The sequence below is a fragment of the Dipodomys merriami genome, unplaced genomic scaffold, assembly GCF_024711535.1.
Source record: "Dipodomys merriami isolate MVZ:Mamm:240054 unplaced genomic scaffold, mDipMer1.0.p SCAF_30, whole genome shotgun sequence".
Classification (NCBI taxonomy): Eukaryota; Metazoa; Chordata; class Mammalia; order Rodentia; family Heteromyidae; genus Dipodomys; species Dipodomys merriami.
This window is the reverse complement of record NW_027204493.1, coordinates 7190613-7216497: the sequence shown is the minus strand read 5'-3', so window position 1 is coordinate 7216497 and position 25885 is coordinate 7190613. Positions and strand designations below refer to the sequence as shown.

The 25885-nt window shown below is 38.9% G+C and overlaps 1 protein-coding gene across 1 annotated transcript in view; it reads right to left on the bottom strand.

Moving 5' to 3' along the window:
* The window catches only part of C7 (complement C7), a 49643-nt gene extending 29258 nt beyond the window's left edge, over positions 1-20385 (bottom strand). The window contains exons 1-7 of the mRNA XM_070041101.1: positions 20255-20385; positions 14874-14929; positions 13873-13948; positions 11222-11363; positions 9086-9233; positions 7754-7892; positions 1777-1947 (exon numbers count right to left, since the gene is read on the bottom strand). Of these exons, the coding sequence (XP_069897202.1) occupies positions 1777-1947; positions 7754-7892; positions 9086-9233; positions 11222-11363; positions 13873-13948; positions 14874-14929; positions 20255-20260 (738 nt within the window). The 5' untranslated portion in view covers positions 20261-20385. The remainder of the gene's footprint in view (positions 1-1776; positions 1948-7753; positions 7893-9085; positions 9234-11221; positions 11364-13872; positions 13949-14873; positions 14930-20254) is intronic.
* Positions 20386-25885: the final 5500 nt, after the last annotated feature.

Genomic DNA, 25885 nt, shown 5'->3' with positions numbered 1-25885 from the left:
GAAGAAAAATTAGAAGAATCAATGTCATCACTACTAAGCAATATCACAAATAAGCATATAAAATAGTGGTTTCCTAAAATCTACATCTTGATCATCACTTATAAGCAAGGAGATTGAGTAATTCATCTCCCGCCTATGCTAGAGCGTTTACAAGTTAAGTTACTTTATAAAAGAGTCATTTTAAACACATGAAACACATTAACCATTTCCTTTAATGAAAGTCAAGATTGCTACACTATATACTAAATCCATTCCATACAACCAACATAATATAAAAATTATAAAAGTATTAACAAATCATATTATCACAGTCAGCATTTTAGTCATAAAACAAATAAAATCTATATTCCTTATACCTCCCTCATATGATTTACTATTCAAACCACTACTTTCAGAATGAGATGAAGTATACAGAATATAAAGATTAGCCTCATAAATTCTTCTAAGTATATACCAATTATTACAATGCACTGCAACTGCTCAGATTTCCCTATCCAAAACAGCAAAGAATTTAAAATTAAACTTGTGGCTGGGAAGGTGGCTCAGTGGTAGAGTGCTTGCCTTGCGTGCATGAGGCCCTGGGTTCGATTCCTCAACACCACATAAGCAGAAAAAGCCACAAGTGGTGCTGTGGCTCAAGTGGTAGAGTGCTAGCCTTGAGCTGAAGAGCTGAGAGACAGCATCCAGGCCCAGAGTTCAGGCCCAACGACCAACAAAAAAATAAACAAATAAATAAAATAAATAATAAAAAATAAATCTTCAATTCCTCAAATAAAAATATTGCTAATTTAAAAGAAATAAGGAATTAAAATCTATTCAATTCACATACCTTGTAACTAGAGTTTATTTAACACACATAAGCATTATTGGACTTTTTACACTGTATATGACACTTAATGTAGCTTTGCCAATAATTCTAAATAAAAAATAAGACTCTAGACATTCACACACCATGAGACCAAAGGAGGATACTTTTTAGGAAGGACCACAAAGGCACAGTGCCCCTGTGCCTCAGATCACATAAAGTAATATCTATCAAGATGAACACCAGGAAATAGAAAAAAGGGATTTTTTTCTTAAGAAAAAAGAAATTTAGGATAATTTAAAATAGAATAATCCAAGATAACCTTCTATTTTGTTTTCAAATAAGAATATTCTACAGGGCTGGGAAGGTGGCCCAGTGCAGAGCGCTTGCCTTGCATGCATGAGGCTCTGGGTTCGATTCCTCAGCACCACATAAGCAAAAAGAAAAAAGCCGGAAGTGGTGCTGTGGCTCAAGTGGTAGAGCGCTAGTCTTGAGCTGAAGAGCTGAGGGACAGTGCCCAGGCCCAGAGTTCAAAAGGAACAATAAATGTTCAAAGAGAATTAAAAAGACAATATTGTATCTTTAAAGAAATGGTTCTTCTTATTTTTTTTTATTTTTTTATTTTTTTGGTCTGGTTGTGGGGCCTGAACTCTGGGCCTGGGCGCTGTCCCTCAGCTCTTCAGCTCAAGGCTAGCGCTCTACCACTTGAGCCACAGCGTCACTTCCAGCTTTTTTCTTTTTGCTTATGTGGTGCTGAGGAATCGAACCCAGGGCCTCAGGCATGCAAGGCAAGCACTCTATCACTGAGCCACCTTCCCAGCCCCAGAAATGGTTCTTCTTAAAGAAGTACTGCTACCTTAATTTAAATAGGAAAGCTGATTTGTTTGATAAAAGCATTTTCATTTTTATCAATGTCAACAACTGTTAAAACCAATAAACTATAGAAAAGTGAGCTGATGTTCCATACTAACCTTTTTCCTGGACATTTCCTTGGTATTTGTTGTATAACTCCGTGAATTCGACGATGAAGATCTGAAAAAGGACTTGCGCCTGCTGGCTGATGTATATTCTGTAGAGGTGTGTTTTATGTAAGACCAACTACTGTTGTAAAATTCATAATTAAAATCATTATTTACTTTCACCTACAAAGAAAGTGAACATTTTTATTATGGTCAAGTGAAGGCCTTCGATACCCTAAGATGTTTTTGTTATGGATCCTTTAACATGGATACTTGCTTTATTCAGTCTTCCCCAAAAGAAAAAACAACTTTGACTCTCATTAAGATCAGACCTATCTGAGTTTAAGGAAAATGTTCATTCTGAAATTACTCTTTGTTAAGCAGGAAACGTGATATCAATTACCGCAGCTCCAAGTGACTCACAAAACACTTTGGTGTACAAACACATTGCATTTTCCTTTCATGTCAGCATGTGGCCTAGAAGTGAGCAAATTTACACAGTTCCACTGAGAACTCCACAGCATTTGGCTGTTGATGTTCCATGTAAAAGTGTGGAGCAGAAATACAAATAGGTGATAGAAAGCAACTAGATCATTCAAACTTTGTTTCGTAATGCTTTGTGTGATACAATAATAGACTGTTTTCTAATTCTATTTGACTTGAACAAACGCTAGAATCCAAGTTGTTTCCCTTGGCTAAGTAATGGAAGAAAGGGTATCCTCAAGGAGTTTTAAAGCAGATGATCGGTTAGTATAAGCGGCTCCTAGTTCCACGGAGAGATATCCATTCACTTACCCTTTATTTTACTTCATATCAAGTGGCAAAATGCAAAGCTAGGTGCTGGGAATTCATGCCTAGAATTCTAACTACTCAAGAGGCTCAGATCTGAGGATAGTAGGCAGAGAAGCCCATGAGACTACTATCTCCAATTAACCAGAATAAAAAGCCAGAAGTGAAGGTGTAGCTCAAGTGAAAGAGCACCAGCCCCTTGAGGGAAAAAGCCAAAGGAGAGTGGGAGGTCCTGAGTTCAAGCCCCAATACCAGTGCACACACACACATGCGCATGCGCGAGACACACACACACACACACACACACACACACACACAGAGTTTAAATGCAATGCCCACAGGGGCTGATGAGTAGCATACACGGAAGAATCACCTAGTAGGAGGCGTGCTGATGAAAAAGTATTTACCCTATCTGTATTTGAACCCTGGTTTATAGCTATGAGGTTCTGGTATTATGGTATTTTCTTTTATGCTCAAAAGAATCCTCATGTAAAAATCTCTTGACTTTTTGAAATTACAAGCAACAGGTTTGCTAGAAATGTCCTTCCCCATGAACATAAAACAAAAACCTGTAAGAGGACTTCTTTTCCTAGTATCTATTTTATGTAATAATTCAAATTTGGAACTTGCCTTCCACTGAATTTGTTATTATGAACCATATATATCTGTGTTTGAGATCAAAGTATAAATAAGCACAGAGAAAGCAGAAAAGATGGAAATAATACATTTTAAAAACTAAACTAAAAGAAGAAAATGATACACTATTATGGGGTGTCTTAAGTGATGTTTGTGAATACAAAACATTCAGGATATTGGCATTAAACAAGAACAGAGGTGGAGATGTGAAGATCCTGTTCACTATACCCATTCAACAAAGACAACAAGAAAATAGGCTGAAATACCAGAATGCATTGTATGACTTTTACCCCAAAATGGGTAAAAGTTATTCATACTAAAATTCATACTAAGTTGAAAGTTATTCATACTAAAATTCTGCCATTAAATAAGAAAAGATAGATCTAACCATAACCATTATTATGGAGAATTATTTTCGTTACATTATGAAATCTGTGTAAAAGTCAGATTCAAGCATTCATCTCTAGCTGTCATGGGAGATATGTACGGTATAGGAATTGTTGCTGAATAAAATGAGAGCATTTTCCTAAGTTTTAGTAAAGATATCCATATCACTGGTGTCTCAGGACTATTTTATTTTGGGCTGGACATAGAATTAAGTTTTTTTATTTCTCTTAAAAATAAAAATGTAATACAAAAAAAATTAACCCATTTTCCCCATCTTAGACACAAGTCATTCAAATATTTGTTTCCTAATTTGTGTAATTAAGTCTCTTGGCTGCTTTTATCAGCATCTTTGCTCTCCCTACACATAGTAATCTTTTTTTTTTTCAGAGTAGATGATAGTTTTCCTAAGTTTTATTTACTTTTTTTTTTTTTTTTGTCAGAACTAGGGCTTGAACTCAAGGCATTGGCTTAGCTTTTCGGCTCAACTGTAGCACTCTACCACTCAAGCCACATCTCCACTTCCAGCTTCTTCCTGGATAGTTAAAGATAAGGGTCTCCCATGGGCTGGGAAGGTGGCTCAGTGGTAGAGCACTTGCCTTGCATACCTGAGGCCCTGGGTTCAATTCCTCAGCACCACATAAGCAAAAAGAAAAAGGCCAGAAGTGGTGCTGTGGCTCAAGTGGTAGAGCGCTAGCCTTGAGCTGAAGAGCTGAGGGACAGCACCCAGGCCCAGAGTTCAGGCCCCACGACCGAACCCAAAACAAAAAAAAAAAAGAGTCTCCCAGATTTGTGGGCCCAGGCTGGCTCCAAACTAGAATCCTTAGATCTCAGCCCTCTCAGTAGCTAGGACTACAGAAGGGAGCCACTGTCACATAGCTTGTTTTCCTTAATTAATAGAAGAAGGTTAGATAAAGTATCCTTGATAAAAATTCCTTTGATGGGAAAGCAATTCAAGTGATGGAGTGCCTGTTTCACAAGGCTCTAAGTGTACACCCCCATACCATTTTTTTGTTGTGATTGATTTGATATTCAGCTGGGATCTCTCCCAGGAGAATCTATGAAGGTCCTCCAACGTGGGCTTTCACTCCTCTACTCATCACAATCTGAGAATGAATGATGTCTAGAATAAGCACCTTCCTAAGCAGCCACGCAGCAGAAAGGTGCTTCCGTGAGAAGGCCCTGCCTGTTGCCTGAAAAGTAAACCTACGTCCAGGCCGTGCATGGCAAAGTAAGTTGGTTTACTTAAGAAGGAAGCCAGTTTGCCCTAGGTAAAACCACAGTGCCAAACACAGACTATGAGAGCATCATTACTACTCCTAGTTACTAATAATGATATTCCAATACACCAAAGGATACTTGTCACCTTTCAGGGAGCTGAATATTCAGTGGATGCTATGTCAATTTACTTGAGTTAAAGAGGACAGTCCTGCCTCCATGGGTTAGCGCTGGGTGACTGACAGGGCAGCCCGACGCTTCCGCCTCGCTTCCCCCAGGCTACAGCCTCACCACACTGCTATGCCTCACCCAGCAGCAGGCTATAATTTCCCTCTGCTTCTGACAAACACCTTCACATTTGGTGGCTGGAAAGGCATTTTAGATGTCAATCCAAAAGCCAAGCCCTGCTGAGGTAAATGAATGTCAGAATCATGCTGTTATTAAATTATTCCCTTCTTCAGAAGCTGCAGACTTCCAGCATCTACCTCCCAACTAAGTTAAAAAGGTTCTTCTTCTTATTTCCTCTGCTGTGCAACTTTCTAAATTTGACCTTTAGGAAAATTCACATGTGCCTCCTGCTGACGATTATGAAAGAATTAGCAATACATCCTCCTAGGAACAGAAGAAAAATAAATATCTACAGATACCTAGTTCACATTCTTCCTTCTGGCCAGAGTTTAAATTACGATACTTATTATTCACCATATAGAATTTAGGATTGTAGAATTTAGAACTACAATAACGTGGAGAGAGCAAAAGGTAAAAGAAAATAAAGAGCTGTGACATCTGACACACCGGATTTGAGCTGTATTGCTTTTTAATTTGATGATGTGGAGTTAGGCAGCTAAAGTTCTCTGAGCCTCAATTTATACACATTTTATATAGTAAAATATTCCTTACCTTCCAAAGTTATTGTGAAGAATAAAACTAGACCCATGGTTTAGAACAAAGTAGATACCATGCCAGATATTCAAACATTGGTATAGCCAGGCACAAATGGATCACGCCTGTAATCCTAGCTACTCAGGAGGCTGAGAGCCGAGAATCATGGTTTGAAGCCAGCCCAGCAGAAAACTCTGTGAGCCTCTTATCTCCAATAAACGACTCAAAAACAACAATGGAAGTGGTGCTGTAGTAGAAGTGGTAGAGCGGGGGGGGGGGGGGGGGGGAGATGATTGGGGGGGTAGAGGGAGGATGGGAAGGGGAAACAAAGTAGGAGGCTACAATGCTTGATAAGAAATGTACTCATTATCTTGCCCATGTAATTGTAACCCCTCTGTACAGTATTTTCACAATAAAAAAAAAGGAAAAAAAAGAAGCTCTAGGACAGTTCCCAAGCCCAGAGTTCAAGCCCCAGAACTGGCACAAAAAATAATAATAATTGGTAGCTACAGATGTTTTTCAGATCAGTTTAACATTCCATTTTCATGATTCAGTAGCTCTGAGCTGTAACAAATTCTATTATAATTTGGAAGGTAGTGAGTTTGCTATTTATAAGCAAAGCAGCTTTCTATAGAGGCTAATCTCAGTAAGCAGAAGGGCCTTCTGTCTGAACATCTTAATGATTTGGGGTTCACAAATTTGAGCATAATAGATAGAAAATGCTGAATGAGAATCTTTGGGAGTTCTGGGCTGAAGGAAAGAGAAGGAATAAAAATAGAGAATTTTGAAGGAGAGTACAAGGAGAAAAAAACTAAAGCAGAATAAGACTAGGGGCAGCACTTTCTTGAGTCTGTGGAAGAATATTGCAAGATGCAGGGTGTCGAAGGAGCAGACGCACACACACACAGCACTGCAGCTGAGAGTCTGCTCTTGATCTCCACTGCAAATCTTCAACAACTCCCCCTAAAGCTACAACTTCTCTGTGTGAGCAGATTCTGTGTTGATATCAAGAACAAGATGAGGTGTATATGATAGAACATTTGAAAAGAAGATGCCTACAGCCAGAAGAAACCCCAAACTCATAAGCAAAGTTAGCAAGCTAAGCAAGACCACCAGGGATGAGAACAGGTTGCCAAAGCCACTCTTCCACACTGCTGGAAGGACTATAAACTGACATGGCCATGTAAAAGACTTTTCCTAGTAAAGTTAATTGTGTCTATGTCCTATAGAAGAACAATTTCAGTTTAGGTCTATGCCCTGAAGTGTGAGACTCACACATAGCAATGTTCAAATCATTTTAATAAGAATAAATTGGAAACAGCAAGAAAAAATGCCATATGCCTTGACATGAATAAACCTCAAGACTGTCATTCTGAGCAAGAAAAGAAAAAAGTCATAAAAAATAATTTTACTTGCATAAATGGAAAAAAGTAATAAACTTTTACTAGAGAACAAAGATATATAGACAGCACTTACAGAAAAAAAATAGAAATGACTGATACAAACTGTATGGAAATGGTTGCCCCAGGGTGAAAGAGATATGATCAGAAACAAATACACAGGAAAGCCTTTAAGTCACTTACTGTGGCTATTTCTTAATGTAGATGATGGTTACACATGAATATACACAGAGATTTGTTTTATTTTTTTCTTCACATATATGGTACCTACCCATTTTCATATATATATATGTAACATTTTTCACAATTTAAAAATAAAAAAGCACTTTAAAATGAGTTGTTACTGTCGAAGTTGCCAAAAACCAGTCATATCTCAGCCTTCATCAGTAACAATGTCAAACAGGGAAAGGTGATAAAGGTTCTGGGCCCACATAGAACATGAAATTAAAATATGTCCATTTGAATGACACAAATGAACATTACCAATGTGTTGTACCCAAGAGTTAAAGTAGATTTTTATTAGGCATCTATAAACCACTTATATAAACTGACTGCATATGGGGCCAAGGTAAATTCTCAACAAATGCAAAACTTTAGTGTCTCATAAGTAATTATCTCTGATGCTTTACAAAGTAAATTAACTTGATATAATTATCAATTAACTTGATATGATTAAGTACCTGGAATGTATAGGAGAGGATATTTCCACTCAGTCTGTAGAAATCTTTTCCATCCCCACTGAATACTTTCCTGCATTGACCCCCAAAACTTTTGGTGTTGATGACTCTGTTCCTAAACTGGCCAGTGAGTGCATTATAACTGTGAGAGAAGAAAGAAGAGGAGATGTAAGAGAAAGAGAAGGAAGATGAAGAAGAGAAGGAAAAGTAGTTTAAAACCAAAAGTGGTACTTGCTTAAAATTTAAAAAAAAGAAGTCATTAGAGGACTCTAGAAAGTCTTAAAATCCTTTACGGTTAAGTACTTCTTTGAGAGAGTGCAAATAAAGAGTGCCCTTAATGCACACCATAAATTATCTAACTTTCTCTGCTTGGTATAATAGCTAACACTAATCGCTGGGAAACTATCACATCCTTTTAGCCAAGGAATGTATTTGGGAAACACACAGGCCCTGTTGTCTCTATGGCAACAGCTGCTTTTGAATTGAATCTATAGATAAAAACAATACAATTAAGCTTTCTCTGGAGGAGTGTTCTACAATGAATTTTCAACTGACTCTATGTTCGCATGCCCAATAGTTATTCCTTTAAACAATGTTAGCTTATTTCTCTGTTAATAAATTTTAAAGTATTATAGGAAAATCACATCAAAATAGATTAGATTAGAAAACAACAGCCTAAAATTGATGCTAAAATTGATTAGTCCTAAATTAAAACTAACTTTAAAAACTAAGTCCCCTACAAAAGTTCTTCACAATCTCTCAAAGTCAAACAGAATTGTTTTTCAACCTCTTAGAAATCAGGTTTCCTAGCTAGCTTAAGCAATTACTTTTCAACCTTGGAAATTGAGTTGTCTCTCTCCTCTCTTCTCTCCTTGCCCACATCATCTTCAATCTCTAGGGCAGAGACACACTATCAAATCAGTTCAATTCTCTCTCTCTCTGTGTCTCTTTCTCTTCTCTCTCTTCTATCTCTCTCTGTGTTTTTCCTTTCCCCCTCCTTTCCTCCCTCCCTCTCTCTTTTTTCTTTTTCCTTTTTCCTTTCCTTCCAAGAACTAAGAGATTTTCCTAGATGCAGGACTTTCAGCACTAAAAGCAGGACTGTCTAGGAATAATGTTCACTCTGCTTCTTCCTACATGTATCTACAAATGCACAGGAATGAATGCAGGAATTCATTTTTTATATCATATTGTTTCAGGGTATGACAAAGAGCTCCAAGCCAAATGAAAAGGTTTGGCTGTTCAGTGATCTATTATTAGATTTACTGAACCATAAAACAAAGCAAAATGTAAAGCTACAACCTCTTGACCCAGTCAAGAGGCTGCTCATCATCTTACCCGTTGCCAGTGAGTTCTATGTTGGGAGGAGGTTTGTCAATGTCACAGGAAGGTCTGCTTTCTGAGTCCTCACATCTGTCCTCATCAGCACCGTCTTCTTCACAGTCAGAATCTCCATTGCAAACCAATGACTTACTGATGCACTGACCTGACCACAAGAAAAGCCCAAGTGCAAATACAAAGAGAGAATGGAAACCTGGGGTCAAAAAGGTTTCTCTCACCCATAAAAGTGTAAATGTGAGATAAAGTCTGGGTGCCTTAGAAAGAACTAAAGATTATGGAGGTGCCCATTTTGTAGCACACCAAGTAAACCCTCATTTGAAATGATGGCCATAAGCTCAGGGTGCCAAGGGAGCCCTGGCATGGACCAAATTCTCTGCCCCTGTCTACCACCATTCTCCTAGCTTCCTATATTCTAGGCATAGTGAGCCATGGACCAGTTGCATAAAGGGCCAGGGTTTTGTTCAACCCTATATTCTTACACTCCTCTCTGCTTAAACCATTTTTCTCTACTTAATTAACAAGAGAGAAACATAAGTCCCATGGTTCCCTTATTTGCAATAACTAGTATATGTCTGAGACAATCAGAAAAGGTCAGATAAGTTGATGTTAGGGAAATGAACCCCAAGATAAGTATTCAAATGTTTTTTTCTTTCGTGCAATTGTTTCTAACGCATTTATAAGATGATTTCTTTGTTGCTTTGTATGTCTCTCCCCCACAGTATAACCCCTGCTTTCACTGTATTTGATGTCGGTATAATTTGTGGAGGGGAAGGGGAAAAACAAGTCGTTTAAATAAGGATACAGGTGGACCGGTTGCAACAATGAGAAGTACAAGTTGTCATGTCGAAAACGAACTTTACAACTTTGGTGGGGGGAGGGGGGCGGGTTGGGGGGAGGAGGCTGGGAAGGGTTGGGAAGGGGAAACAAAGGAGGAGGCTACAACGCTTGATAAGAAATGTACTCATTATCTTGCCCATGTAATTGTAACCCCTCTATACAGTTTTTTCACAATAAAAAAATTTTTTAAAGAAATGTACTCATTATCTTGCCCATGTAATTGTACCCCCTCTGTACAGCATTTTCACAATAAAAAAAATTAACAAGAATCAGGCTGAAATATTAAACTCTACTGAAAACCACCCCTACTCCCACAGACCATAATTGCTGCTCTTCCTCTGTGTCCCCAGGGGATGCTTTGTGCACAAAAGTTCTCAGAATGTAAACAGTGTTCCTGGACAATGCAGTGGCCCCTACACCATCACTCAATGCAACACAGCAAATTGTTGGGAGTCTACCTATGAACCTGCTACTCCAGACGTGAAACTATACTAAATACAGCCCATGTCTTCAAGGATTTCAGAAGAGACATCCAGACAAACCCATAGTTTATATGCTAGACTATATAGTACAAGATACATGAGAATGCAGAGAAGTAATTAGTTAACTGTTTTTATCAGTTGGGGATTTAGAAAACTCTTCCAAAGCATTTATCATCTGATTTGGATTTGGAAACTAACATAGAAGTTTGACAAAGATTGTGGAAAAACACTTCTAACAAAGGAATTCTTTATATACTCTTCTGTTGTGAAACTTGGATGTTTTTGAGAGAAGATGCTATATGTTTCATTTTTATGTCACTATATTTGGATCATAACAAGAAAAGTAAATGAATCCATCTGACTACATAAACGCAACATAGAAAGTAAGTCAAAATCCTATGCCAAAACTCTATTTCTCTCACCCAGGCACAGAGCAGGTGGTGTTCTTGATGGGCTAGTTATTGTTATTGACTTATAAACTAAAACTGTGGGGAAGAACATTGCTCTTGCCCAATTTCACCTATATACCAGACTCCATCTGCATTTTCAACCAATGTTAAGGACTATCAACACTGTCATAGCTGTAATTCTATTAGAAGGGCAGAGAATGCCCTGACCTTTATAACCAAGTGCTTCCCTTGCTTTTGGAAGGATGATAGCTGAGTGTGTGATTGATATACCAACCAAATTCTTGCTCATATGGGGGGGATTAATTTATTAGCCCATGTAAAATTCAATAAATACATATTTAGCAACTTAAAGAAAACAGCATTTGAATTTATGATCTGCACTGAGCTTATAGAAAAGAAATTACCTGAAAAACACCTGAAACGTTCTCCACAGCCCTCCTCTATGGGACACCCTCGTGTGGGTTCACACGCTTGTGTTTCGAAAGCACTTCCAGCACACGGCTGGCCTCCATACTGCCCATACACAGCCACCAGCCGCCGGCGAGTCTAAACACAAAACGGTTCAAGTGATCTCTAGTTTCCTGTAGGGTTTTTGTTTTGTTTTGTTTTTGACTGATGAAATCTGAGAGCAATTAATAAAATTTGAGAAACAATAACCAGGAAAATGATGTGAGTTCTACACAAGTAGAACCTACAAAATCAACAAATGCACCGGCCTTCGAGGTCAGCAACCATGTGAAGCTCTTTTTATAGAGGGCCCCCAGGTCTATCTTTACTTCCATTATTGAGTGGGGAAAAGAATGAGTGAATCTTTGAGAAAGTAATGTCAAAGATTGAAGCTTAACAGGAATGGGTAGGTAAGCAAATACGGTACAGTATAGAATGATTATTTGGCTGAAGCTCTATAGAAAGAGCTAAGTAGAATTAGGGAGATGGGTTTTGGAGGAAGAACAGGAAGGATACTAGAAGGAAGGTTTAGATGAAGTGGAGTTATGGAATCCCTAAGAAAATTAGCAGCAGTCATTGATTTGCCAGGAAACTTAGTCCTTCTTGAAGATGGAAAAGGAGGAGAAAGATACCCAGAAAGACATACTAATACAAGAAGCCAAGTTTACAGTCTAAGCAGCCCAAAGATAGATGTTAATGAAATTTCCTTTATAGTAGAATTACTCTACAATCAAAATTCTCCCCTACTAAACCTTGGAATGATAAATGATAAACACTCCTCTGAGAGAAAGAGGGATATTGAAGAACTCATTTAGCTAAATGAGAAACTAACAGCTAATTTATCTTAAAGTTCACCGAATCCTTATTCAGGATGAAGGGGTATGTTATCTAATGTTATAAATAAATAAATACCCACACAGCTCTTTTTCTTTCTCCTGGCCGCCAAAGGTGCACCTTTTAGGCCTCTTCTGGCCCTCATCCCTCCTTCATTAATCAAAGCAAACCAATTTCTAGAAAAATTTACACCTATGAGCAACAATCAGCAGCCAAGAGTAGGTACCAAACCCATTTTGAACTTACTCACCCATCCTAAATTGTGTTAGAGGTAGAGATTCTTGAGATGGGCAGACACATTAATATAATTCGAGTTCTGAGTAAGTTTCTGTCCACCAGAGCTTGTCTCTGGCACTTTTCATTGCATTTAAACCAAGGAGCTATTACAGGTAAGGAACAGAATCCAGTGAAGTAGTCTGATACAGTTTCTACTCCCTGTTTTGTTTGTTTTTTGTAATTTTCAAAAATGTTTATTGTTATTATGAAAGTGATGTACAGAGGGGTTACAGTTACTTAAGTCAGGTAAAGGGTACATTTCTTTTGGACAATGTCACTCTGTGTTTTTGTATTGAAGGAGGCAGGACACATGGGTGATTGATCTATGAGTCCTCTTCTGAGATTACAAAGCACAACATGTGCAGAAGGAATGTTTTCTCTCTCTCTCTCTCTCTCTCTCTCTCTCTCTCTCTCTCTCTCTCTCTCTCTCTCTCTCTCTCTCTCTCTCTCTCCAGCAACCAGGGAGTGCCATGCCTGCTCATTCCCGGTAGTTTATTCCCACCTTGCACATCCTGAGCCTGCAGCCCTTTAAAATTTTCAGTTATTTCCAAAGAAGATTTTGCTTTGTGATCTTAGAATATATTCATTGCTTGATGACCACTCAAAGAAGAAAATTGTTTCTATGAAAAATACCCTCTGTCTCCTTCTATTTACAAGTCTTCCTTGTTTTTAAATTCTAAACGTTTTTTAAATTATGAAAGCTTGGTGTTTCTTTGACTTCTGCTTCATTATTCATGTCCTTGTCTGCCTATAATCAGAGTTGTCATCTATTGTATTTGCTAGAAGCTGAATTCTTCATGTGTATAACTTGTTTTGAAAAAACATTCTTTGAGATTCTAAATAAACAGCCTATAAAAATACTGTGAGAGAACTGGAGTATAGTGTTATATTGCTTGCCTGGCATGTGCAAGACCTTGGGTTTGAGCTCTAGTACCACAAAGAAACAGAGAGAGACAGACAGAGAATGATGATGCTTCAAAATAGCAATTACCTATGGTTCTGTTACTTTACTTTAAATTATTTTAAATATAGAGTTTATCCAAACTGAATCATTTAAAGATATTTATATCCATTGAAATGCTCAGAACCTTTAAAACAAATATTATATTGCTAGGAATTTATCTTTTAAAAAATTGTAGGAAAACAGGCTAGGAAGGTGGCTCAGTGGTAGAGTGCTTGCCTTGCATGCATGAGGCCCTGGGTTCAATTGCTCAGCACCACAAAAGCAAAAAAATCCGAAAGTGGCACTGTGGCTCAAGTGATAGAGAGCTAGCCTTGAGCTGAAGAGCTAAGGGACAGCGCCCAGGCCCAGAGTTTAGGCCCTGTGACCCCCCCCAACACACACACACATACACACACACACACACACACACACACACACACACACACACACACACACACATACAAACAAACACACAAAGGGATAAATATCATCCGAGGCATGCCTAAACTGTTTCAACAGATAAGTAATCAAACACAAAGTTTTGTGTGATCCTACCTGAGTCTTGGTACAGCCACTGCATTCAGACCATGGGCCATAGGAATCATACCGGCAATTGACTGGAGAGGAGCCACTGCCACAGAACACATGATAGAGCAGGTGGAAGATGCACAAGGAGACACAGAGAACAGTCAAAAACCAATACAAACATGCTTCAGGGAAGTACGTACATGTCCATGTCTTCGGTGTATGCAATTCCAGGGGTATTGTGAACCAGCCTTGGTAACCTGTTTACATATGGACCCAATGATCCAATACCTAAGTATTTTTGACCCCTAAGCAATCTGAACTTATTGATACTTCTCCTCATTGTGCCCTGAGAAGAAGAGACCCTTCCGGAACAAGAAGGCTCAAGAAGAGAAGCGTGGCTATCCTTCCCTCCTTCTTCGTGTTCCTTCATCTCCCTGTGCAAAGCAGTGCAAGGACTGCTCTAGGATCTGAATCGCCCTGGAGACTCCCAGGGCCCTCTCATTCCTCTCTCTACTCCTCCATCGCATGTCCTGCTAGTCCCTCAGGTGACCCACCTGTGCCCCAGAATCCGATAGTGAAAACAAAACCAGGTCATGCATAGAGGTTGCTTAAGTTTGTTGTTTGGGGTTTTTTGTTTTTTGTTTTTTGTTGTTCCATGTCTCAAGAGCTTTAAAGTCCAGAGAAAGTTCTGCAAGGATTATATTTAAACATGAAATGCTGCTTGTGGGTATGTAGGTCTGCTTCAATTCTCTGAGTTACAGGTAAGACCCATGGTACTGGAATAAAGATCTTGAGATTTTTTTTTCAGTCTTCATGTTCCTTCCTTGCAGGAGAAATAAGTAAAGTAAAATAAAAATAAGAATAAAACAGACTTCCATGGCTAACTTTTCTGAAAACATGGAAGATAAAACATAATGTAAGGGTAAACACACTCAAGCTGTAATGTACAAATTAATAAATAATACTAAAGAATTTCCCAAAATATTTTTTTACATTTTCACACAAAATCAAAAAAACAAAATCTTTACCTTGAAAATACTTGGAGCTCTCCTGTAAATCCCACCAAGATAAGGAAGCTGATTGTCTGTAGAAGAAAAATAATGAAGGATTCCTTTAGCATTCAATTCTTTAATGAGTTGAAAATCAATACAAATCCAAAGCAGGACTAATGGGTTGAGAGTACAAGGAAGGAAAGAACCATGTAAAGAGCTAAATGATTTTGCCTTGCTTTTAAGATTTTATTTTAAAATTTGAAATCAAAAAATTAAAAATATAACTAACAGATGATCCAACAATCCCAGTACTGTGATGTATCCAAAAGAAATGAAATTAGTATGGTGAAGAGATAAAAATCCACTGTCGCATCCATCAGTGGATAAAGAAATAAAGAAAATATGAAACAAGGAGATTAGGTTATCCTTATCACTGAAAAAATAAATAAAACAAAAAGAATTAAGAAAAATGCAATACATATCTACACAGCCTTTATAAAGGAAAACCTGTTGTTTGCAACAATACAGATATTCTTAGAGGACATTAGCTTAAATGAAATAAACAAAACACAAAGGACAAGTATGGGAGTTATAAAAATCAAAATGCATCAAGATGATTAAGATGCATTGTACTCAAAATAATATGATGAATTGGAATTCTTTTGTATAGCCACTTGAAGATAATAAATCTTATAAATAAAAATAAAAGCAGTAAGTAAATTACTAGGGGTTGAGAACATACTTGGAGAAAGTAGTTAAGGAGATGATGGTTAAAGGATAGAAATTCCCAATACTGATGAACATAGTTAAGAAGTCTGTGCAACTTAGCTACTATACATACTAAACCAATGTATTCTTTTGGGGGGGGGTTAATATGTATTTTTATTGTACAGATACTGTGCAGAGGGGTTACAGTTACATGAGAAGGCAATGAGTCCATTTCCTACTGAGCATTGTTACACCTCCTTTATATTTCCTCTACCATCCCTTTCCTCCCCACCTCCCCAACTCCTCCCTCACCTCTCCCTCCCCACCCCACCATCTCCCCCACACACATAGTTGTAAAGTTCATTCTCAACATACTGTCTTGTACATCTCATCGTTACAATGAGTCATTCTGTATCCTTACTTCAGCATTTTGTTATTTCTCTTCCCCTCCCCAAGTTAGAAAAATGTATATACAAGACGCAGGGCACCAGAATCAAGTACAGTGACAACAGGGGTTATACCATGGGGGAAGAACATACAAAAGAAACCAAAAAAAATCAATAGTACATTAAGCCAATGTATTCTGTAACTGAAAAATCACAAAGAATAGATTTTAAGTGTTCTTACCATAAGTGAAGTACTATATATGTTAATGTATATGTTAATAAGCCATTCAACAATGTGTATATTTTAATAAATGATACACAGAAGTATGTGCATTGCATTTTCACACAAAATCCAATTTTTTTTACTTAAAATCAATTTTCGTTGACTTAAAAATAAATTAAAATTTAAAGAAGAATTGATTTAAGTCTGTGGACTACACCTCCTACTGTTCATTTCTGTAATGACAGGTAGGGGTGGGTAATGCCATAAACAAGAAAATTTAAAATTCTCAACAGAAGTTAGGCACCTGGGGCTTACCCCAGTATTCTTAGCTACTCAGGAGGTTATCTGAGGATAGTGGTTCAAAGTCAGCCTGGGCAGAAAAATCCATGAGACTTATCTCCAATTAACCACAAAAAGGCTGAAGTACAGCTGTGGCTAAAGTGGTAGAGCACTAGCTTTGAGCACAAAAAGCTCAAAGACAGAACTCAGGCCCACAGTTAAAGTTCCAGGACTGGATATATATGTATATATGTATATATGTGTGTATGCATATATGTATATGTATATATTTATTTATTTATATATCTCAAGAGAAAAATAGAGACCTTTAGCATACTAACTAAATTTTTTTAATTTCTTGTCTGGATGCCTAAAGTCCTAGCAAATCAGGAGGCTGAGATTTGAAAAATCAAGTTTGAAGCCAGCCCCAGCAGTAAAGTCCGTGATATTTTTTTTCTCCAATGAATCACCAGAAAGCCAGAAGTGGAGCTCAAGTGATAGAGTGCTAGCCTTGAACACAAAAGCTCAGGGAAAGGACCCAAACCCTGAGTTTAAGCCTTAGAACTGGCACAAGGAGGAAGGAAGGAAGGAAGGAAGGAAGGAAGGAAGGAAGGAAGGAAGGAAGGAAGGAAGGAAGGAAGGAAGGAAGGAAGGAAGGAAGTCTCAGTAAAGTGAAATAGTCTCAAGTGTTTACTTAAGTTTCCCTCATCTTAATCCATTTCTCTTCTTCCTTCTAACTGCAGCCCCCATGGGAACAGTAGATAGGAGAAACTGGATGAAGTAGCCGTGCTGATGGCTGAGGCGTTAACAGGGAATTAACAGTCTGAGTGAACAAGTAAAGGTTGAGGTGCAATCAGCAGGGGCAGTGACTCCCATCTACTCCTTAGTACTGGGGTGTGAGGAACTTCAGCATGTAAAACACCCCTGGGGCCTTCTGTAATCATCTTTATGTGACAGCATAAACCTAAAAATGGAGGGTTTGACAGGTCACAAAATTAAATGAAAATGTAATAACATGCTTTTTGAAAAACCATATGTGTATTAAAAGACAAATCTAGAGAGAAACATAACAAGAGATAATAGTTTAATTGTAAAAATAATTGGGATTTCCATTACTTATTTTTCCTTGTATGTGTTTTCCTACTTGTACTGAAGATAGAGGACATAAAGCTAGGAAGAGGTGGGTATAAATCAAGTTTTTACTGTGACTCTCCAAGAATATCAAATATAGTAGATTCACGAGTTAGTATGCAAGTCCTTAAATGCATCTGATGCCATATATGAAGAAGGTTGTATTCTTCGACTTCGACTTCAGCTTCCAAACTTTTTTCCTCAGTTTACTTATAGATCACCTTCCTGACATTCCTAGACAATTGAACCTGTAAAGGTATCTTCTTTTCCACCGCAAAACCCTACTTCTAGCGCTTGTAGTTCTACAAATCTTTTAGCCTTTTCCTTTGATTACCACACCCAGTAGGATGGGAAGGAAGCTACATGCTGGACCAACCTGGAAGAATGAAGGAGGATGGGAGAGGCTGAGACTGCTTTACTACAACTACTCTTCTGACATCACAACAAACATGCCACTAGGATTTTTTTTTTTTCATTTATAACCTAAGAGGGCTTTGTGTATGTATCCACATTGTATCTTTGTTCTACACTGTGTCAACCCCCTGCTTCCTGTCCCTGGGGACTCACATCTCAGCGCTTAGCTTTAGGCATTAACAAATGGTCATTCTCCTGCACATATCCTCATCCTCCCAAACTCTGAGTGTCCAAGCTGTTAGGACTGATCGGTTGCATCTGGCTTACCACTGACCTGTGCCTTTAAATTTCCCCTAACGGGCACAGAGTATCATTTCCTGTCTCTCCTTCACCCCCCCCCCATTCCCTAAATCCAAAGGCTCCTGGTCAGCTCAGTCTTGAAAGAGCCTTGTAAAGAGCCATCCCACAGCCAGGCAAGAGAAAAGACCCAGTTCTGACTCCTTATCAAATAGCTAAGAACCAATGGATCTCCCATCCAAAGACAACAAAAGAACCAAAGATAATTCTGGGACCAAACTCTCAATTCTCTGTCCTGATAGCTCAGGGCTTTCCTAAGTAACTCTTCTCTGAAACGTATCACAAAAGCATTTCCTTTGGATTTACTATAAAAATATGGATATTTGCTTTGAAATACAGGTTGGAACTCTGCATGGAATTTGGAGGGAAACCTTTGATTTATTTATTGATTTTCTACCTTCTAATTAAAGGAAAAAATATATTACAGTGACATCCAAAGGGCATAATCCATTATTGTGAGCCATATTTTAAGCACAAACAATTATTAAGATGTCTCAACATAAAGGAAATTGACAATGCAAATATTAGGGGGAAATTTGTTAGCTAGATAATTTAGCAAGAGCATTATACTCCTTTTTGAACTAAAGGATTTCTCAATTTTAAGTGAAGTACAAAGTATAGCAATAAAGATTAAATTACATCATAATTCCAACTTTATAAGGTTAGTCAGTCTCAGAGTATTACAACATTAAACAAATGCACTTTGAGGTTGATATTTAAATTGTAATTATTTAATGCCACCTGTACCAGGATTATTTAAAAGCAGTATCCTGCTCCTTCTCCAACTCCCTTGCTCAGTGAGCATGGATTTTGCACTGTTACTAGAGATGATCAAAGATGCTACAGCTGACAGGATTGAGGAACTATTTCTCCAGTACTATAATGCAACATCAAAACACATCTGATGGGTCTGGGAAAGTGGCTCAGTGGTAGAGCGCTTGCCTTGCATGCATGAGGGCCTGGGTTCGATTCCTCAGCACCATATAAGCAGAAAAAGTTGGAAGTGATGCTGTGGCTTAAGGGTAGAGCACTAGCCTTGAGCTGAGGGACAGCGCCCAGGCCCAGAGTTCAGGCTCCATGACCGACCAAAAAAAAACAAAAACAACAACAACAACAAAAAAAAACGCATCTGATTTTCGTGTGGCAGGAATGTGGTTTGTGGTCATGATTTCTGTCCTCAGTCTTGTCTCTTGTTACAAAGGAACTTTTAAAAGAAATGATCTTATAATTTTTCATTGAAGCAATCTGTGCATTTGATAAGCCTTATCTCATTCCACATACTTACATCTTCCACTCTCAGAGTCCTGGACCTTTCACCCTGGACTCCAATTCTAAAATGCCACCGTAGCAAGTTCACTTCTCCATAAACTTTGAGGTTAAGTGCCATCAGAGCCTCTTTGCATGGCTTCAGATAAGGACATATACACTGAAAGAAAACCAGGCCTAAGAAACACCTGTTGTACTCTTTTTCTTTTTCTTTTTCTTTTTTTCTTTTTTGCCGGTCCTGAGGCTTGAACTCTGGGCCTGGGTGCTGTCTCTAAGCTTCCTTTGCTCAACGCGAGCACTCACCCACTTGAGCCCCAGAGCCACTTCTGGCTTTTTCTGAGTAGTCTATTGGAGATAACAGTGTCATGGACTTTCCTGCCCAGCTTGTCTTTGAACTCTGATCCTTAGATCTCAGTCTCCTGAGTAGCTAGGATTACAGGTGTGAGCCACCAGCTCCCAGCTTTCTTATTTCTTTATGACTTTCTCTATTCCCAGCCCAAGGGAGCTATAATTAAACTGTAAAATAAGAAGGGCTAATTCACTTTTGGTTGAACTATTTTTAAAAATTTAACTAAGGATTTTTTAACTAATCCCAGACCTTTATATTCTGTATTTTTGTCTTTGTTCTTATGTTATGGGGTTGTTGTTTTTTCAGTTAAGTATTGACTTCTTTTTAAAATCCCTTATTTACAAAAGTAATAAAATTATCTTACCTTCATATTTGGGAAAAGAGAAGAGGAAAACTTTCTCTCTCCGCGCAGGCAAGTTTTCAACTTACACGAAGAGCCCAGAAATCTCACCCCTTGGCTTCTCCCTGCTCTGGATTGTCTTTGCACTAATTTATGCAGCAAGTGACCCTGAGATTTTGCTCCTACCCCAGCCAGATTCTCCAGGGACATGAACAGCCTGCCTCTCTGTGCCTTATCTGTGCCTTGAGGCCAGATGCATTTTATCAATTACACAGACCTTAGCTACAGCCAACTGGGACTGTTTGGAAGTTACAGATATGTTTCTGAGAAATATATCTGTTAATAAGGAAAGACAGCAAATGTTCTCCACTTCAATGTTTAAGCGATTTCTAGCCAGAGTAGATTCTGGAAAGCAAAAGAGATAAGCCTCCATACTAGTTCAAGCTATTTAACTGAGCACATGTTTTCACACGTGCAAACCCTTCTCATAAGGGGTGTTTTTATAAACTAAATTTAGAGAGGAGAAAAAAATAAACTCTCTTATGCCAATTTTGTTGCTCTAACAAAATAGCTGAGACTGAATGTCTATTTCTAAAGCAGAGAGCCCCGTTACTTAGCCCCATTATAGAGACTAGGAAATCCAGGAGCATAGTGCTAGCATCCTCTTGACTTCTAATGAGGGCCATGGGCTGCATTCTAACATGGTGGAGGGCATCTCACAAAACAGGGCATGCATGCTAGCTCAAATCTACCTTCGTCATCTGATAAAAACCAATCATTCGAGATTGTCCCACCATCAGGACCTTATCTAATCTTAATTTCCTCCCAAAGGCATTACCTGAAAATGCTATGAATGGGAGACTTTGAGGATAAAATTTCCAGTACCTGATTTTGGGAGAACATGGTTCCCAAGACAGCAATATCCACACTTTGTGTTGAACTTGCACAGAAAATCACAAAGAGCATCATTTTTGGCAAACACATTTCAATGCATTGCTAATTTTCTCAAGAGCTTCCTATAATCCTTCGCTATTCAGATCACTCAGTTTAGGAAGCTGCTATCAAGGCCACCAGCCACATCTTTCCTCATCTACCGTCACTACCTGTTCTCCTTCCTTTGTTCTTAACCTTGAATTTCTCTAACATCACTTTCACAGGTTTTAAGAAATGTTTCACTTTTTTGCAAAATTTCAGGCTTCTTATTGGAACTGAGCGAACAGCTTTGTTTGTATTGTTTGTCTAAGTATCTGTGGTCAAATAGGCAAGCTGCTGTGGGTACAATGAACTTAAGTGGGAAAGAAAGTTTGAATTGAGTCATTTTATAAGTAAACATTTTTTAGTAAATAATAGAGAAAGCCTTGTACCTCCTCACAAATTAAATGGGGCTTTTCAGAGGCCAACTTGCATATTTTCTGTTCAAATGGTTAAGGGTTTGTGGGAGAAACTTTTGTAACTAAGAAAATGATCCTTGACTCTTGAAGGAAATATGTTTAATTTTAATTCCTATTTTTTTGGGGGGTGTCCGGTCATGGGGCCTGAACTCTGGGCCTGGGCGCTGTCCCTCAGCTCTTCAGCTCAAGGCTAGCACTCTACCACTTGAGCTACATCGCCACTTCTGGCTTTTTTCTTTTTGCTTATGTGGTGCTGGGGAATCGAACCCAGGGCCTCATGCATGCAAGGCAAGCGCTCTACCACTGAGCCACCTTCCCAGCCCCTCTAATTCCTATTTTTATTCACTATGAATTCTAGCTGCCTTAGACTCCTCCAGCACTCCATGTGCAATCCCACATTCAGTGAGGATCCCAGTTTACATTTTCCCAGAAGTATGCTCAGAGACAAAAATTCAGTTTCAAGTAGTTGTTTTTGTTTTTTGGAGGGTTTTTTTGTTTTTGTTTTTTGCCAATACGAGGGCTTGAACTCAGGGCCTGATCACTGTCCCTGAGCCTCTCTGTGCTCAAGGCTAGCACCTTACCACTAGCATTTTACCACTAGCATAGCACCACTTCTGGCTTCTTCTGTGTATATAGTTCTGAGGAATGGAACCCAGGGCTTCATGCATGTTAGGGAAGCACTCTACCACTAAGCCACATTCCCAGCCCAAGTAGTTGTTTTTTGCTTTGTTCTGTTCCCTGTGAGTAGTAATCTTACAAGGCATTGATGGGAGTGGGAAGTGAACTGGAGAATGGAAGGAAAAGTTATAAATAAATCTAGAGTTCACACTGCAGGAAGTTTGACTCCTGTATAAGCTTTGTAGTCTTTAAAATTCATTGGCAAGTCATCCATTGGATTTGTTTTTTGTTTTTCCAGTTGTGGAGCCTGAACTCTGGGCCTGGGCACTGTCCCTCAGCTTGTCAGCTCAAGGCTAGCACTCTACCACTTGAGCCACAGTGCCACTTCCAGCTTTTTCTGCTTATGTGGTGTTGAGGAATCGAACCCAGGGCCTCCTGCATGCAAGGCAAGCACTCTACCACTAAGCCACCTTCCCAGCCCCCCACTGGAAATTTTTATTTTCCTGGACTGGATTTGAATCTTTTTTTTATTGTAAAAATCGTATACAGAGGAGTTACAGTTACATGAGTAAAGTAATAAGTACATTTCCTATTGAGCAGTGTTACCTCCTCCTTTGTTTTTCCCCTACCATCCCTTCCCTCTCTACCTCTCCAACTCCCCCTGCCCCTAGTTGTAAAGTTTGTTTTCTACATAGTGTCTTGTACGTCTCATTGTTACAATGGGTCATCTGGATCCTTGTTTCAGCATTTTGTCATTTCCCTTCCCCTCCCCAAATTAGAAAAATGTATATATACAAGATGCAAGGCACCAACATCAAATACAGTGAAAACAGAAGTTATACCATGGGGGAAAAACATACAAGAGAAACAAAAAAAAATCACATAGTACATTTTAGATGCATTAAAAACAATAGCAAAAAAAGAAAAAACAAGTTGTGCCCCTATCTTGGGGTTCATTTCGCTTAACATCATCTTATATGATCATATGTACATAGCTTTTGACCTTTTCTGCTTGTCCTCAACTTATACTAGTTATTGCAAGTAAGGGAAACCATGGGACCTATGTTTCTTTGGGACTGGCTTACTTCACTTAAAACTAAATTCCCCAACAACAAATCCTCAAAAAATAACTGCCCAATAAATAAGTGGGCTAAAGACTTAAAGAGAAACTTTTCTGAAGAGGAAATAAGAATTGCCAATAGACACATGAAGAAATGCTCAACCACTCTAGCCATAAAAGAAATGCAAATCAAAACAACATTGAGATACCACCTTACCCCAGTTAGAATGGCTATAATCAAGAACTCTAATAAGAACAGATGCTGGAGGGGATGTGGACAGAAGGGAACCTTATTGCATTGTTGGTGGGAGTGTAAACTTGTTCAACCACTTTGGAAAGTAGTATGGAGGTTCCTCAAAAGACTCCACATAGAGCTCCCCTATGACCCAGCAACCCCACTTTTGGGCATTTACCCAAATGATCACAAACAAGACCATCCTAAAGCTACCAGCACGACTATGTTTATTGCAGCATTATTTACCATAGCTAAGATATGGAACCAACCCAGATGCCCTTCAGTAGATGAATGGGATCAAGAAAATGTGATATATATATATATATATATATATATATATATAATGGAATTCTATGCCTCCATCAGAAAGAATGACATTGCTCCATTTGTTAAGAAATGGAAAGACCCGGAAAAAAATATATTAAGTGAAGTAACCTTACTATAAATTTTTAAGGAACAATCAAAGTGGTATATTAGGACCAATGAACAGGGGTACTGTGCAGGTACATGAGGAAATCAGGAAGTATGACTCAATACTTCAGTAACTCAGAAAGGGCAATTAAGGACTCATTCAAGAAGGTAGATCAAAAAATATCTGGAAGGCTTCATAACAGTGATTAAGTACAGTTTCAAGTCCAATTAAAAGAATTAGATTGAACTCAAGGCTTCACTTTAATTAAGTTTTTATTGTGAAAATACTGTATAGAGGGGTTACAGTTACATGAGCAAGGTAATGAGTACATTTCTTATCCAGCACTGTTGCCTCGGCAACCATCCTCCAAAAACCTTTTGCTTTTTTTGTTTGTTTTTCAAAGGGCTCTTGAACTGACTTTGCCTAAGTTGGCCTAAAACCATGATCCTTCTTGCCTCTTTAAGAGACTGACCATATGAAGCAAAAAGAAACAATAACAAAAAAACCTGAAGAAATACCCATTCTGGGAGCAAGAATAAGAGCCCAGAAGAAGAGAGAGGTTACAGAAGGAAAGAGAAAAACCAAAACAATAAGACATCAAGCCAACTCAGGAGAAATTCAAGAATAGCCAGGAGCTGGTGGCTCGTGCCTGTAATCCTAACTACTGAGGAGACTGAGATCTGAGGATCATGGTTAGAAGCCAGAAGCCAGCCCAGCAAGGAAGACTCTTATCTTCAATTAATTATAGAAAATCCAGACATGGTGCTGTGGCTCAAGTGGTAGAGCACTAGCCTTGAGCAAAAGGAGCTCAAGGACAGTGCCCACACCTAGAGTTCAAGCCCCAGGACTGGCAAAAAGAAGGAGGACAAGGAAGAGAAGAAGGGGGGGGAGAAGATTTCAACAAGGACAAATGATAATCAAAGAGAAGGAAGATTATGAGACCATGCCACTCTGTGATTTTAAAAAAATTTACTGTTAAACTGGGGCAATTTTCCAACATTATTGCCATGAAATTCCTGTGCTGCAAGATACTTCAAATAAATGTTTTTGTGTGGCTAGAACTGGGAGTATTGCTCAATTGGTAGATGGCTTGCCTAGCAAGAGCAAGGCCTTAGCATTGACAAAATAATCTATTAATTTGTGATTAAACAAGTGTAAGAGGGCTGGGAAGGTGGCTCAGTGGTAGAGTGCTTGCCTTCCATGCATGAGGCCCTGGGTTCGATTCCTCAAGCACCACATAAGCAGAAAAAGCCAGAAGTGGAGCTGTGACTCAAGAGGTAGAGTGCTAGCCTTGAGTTGAAAAGCTGAGGGACAGCGCCCAGGCCCAGAGTTCAGGTTCCAGGACTGGCAAAATAAAAGTTACAAGTGTAAGTGTATATAAAATAGAGACAACTGTGTCCGCTTCTAAAGTTCTGCCTTTGGGGTTGATAATTCTCCGTTGCTTTAGGAAAGGGACAGCCCTGTGCAATCAAAGATCATCATTTGGCCTCTACCCACTGTGTGCCCACTGCATTGTTCCCAGTCATGACAAACATGTCACTGCCAGACATCGCCAAATGTCCTCTAGAGGTAAGCTACCCTTCTTTCTCCATTGAGAAACATTGTTATAGGGTCTATACCCGCCTTCCCCCACCCCTACCCCCCGAAAGTGCCCAGCCTTAGAGCCACAGTGCACAGTGCATTGTAAAATGTTCTGATAGTCTTGCACACATTGATCAACCCAGAATTTCTCAAGTTCATGGGGACAAAGCAGATGATACATGGCCATTTGGGGATCGATGGTGTCTGAGCCAATGCCGAAAGGGTAGAGGGGAAATAGATTTCTGTCACATTGGAGAAAGGTAAGACAAACCTATCCCCCTTGGTATCTCCCACCTGCTCTTCTCCAGATGTACTCGCTTCCCTTGGGAGCAAGTCACCTGCTCCAACACCCACAGCT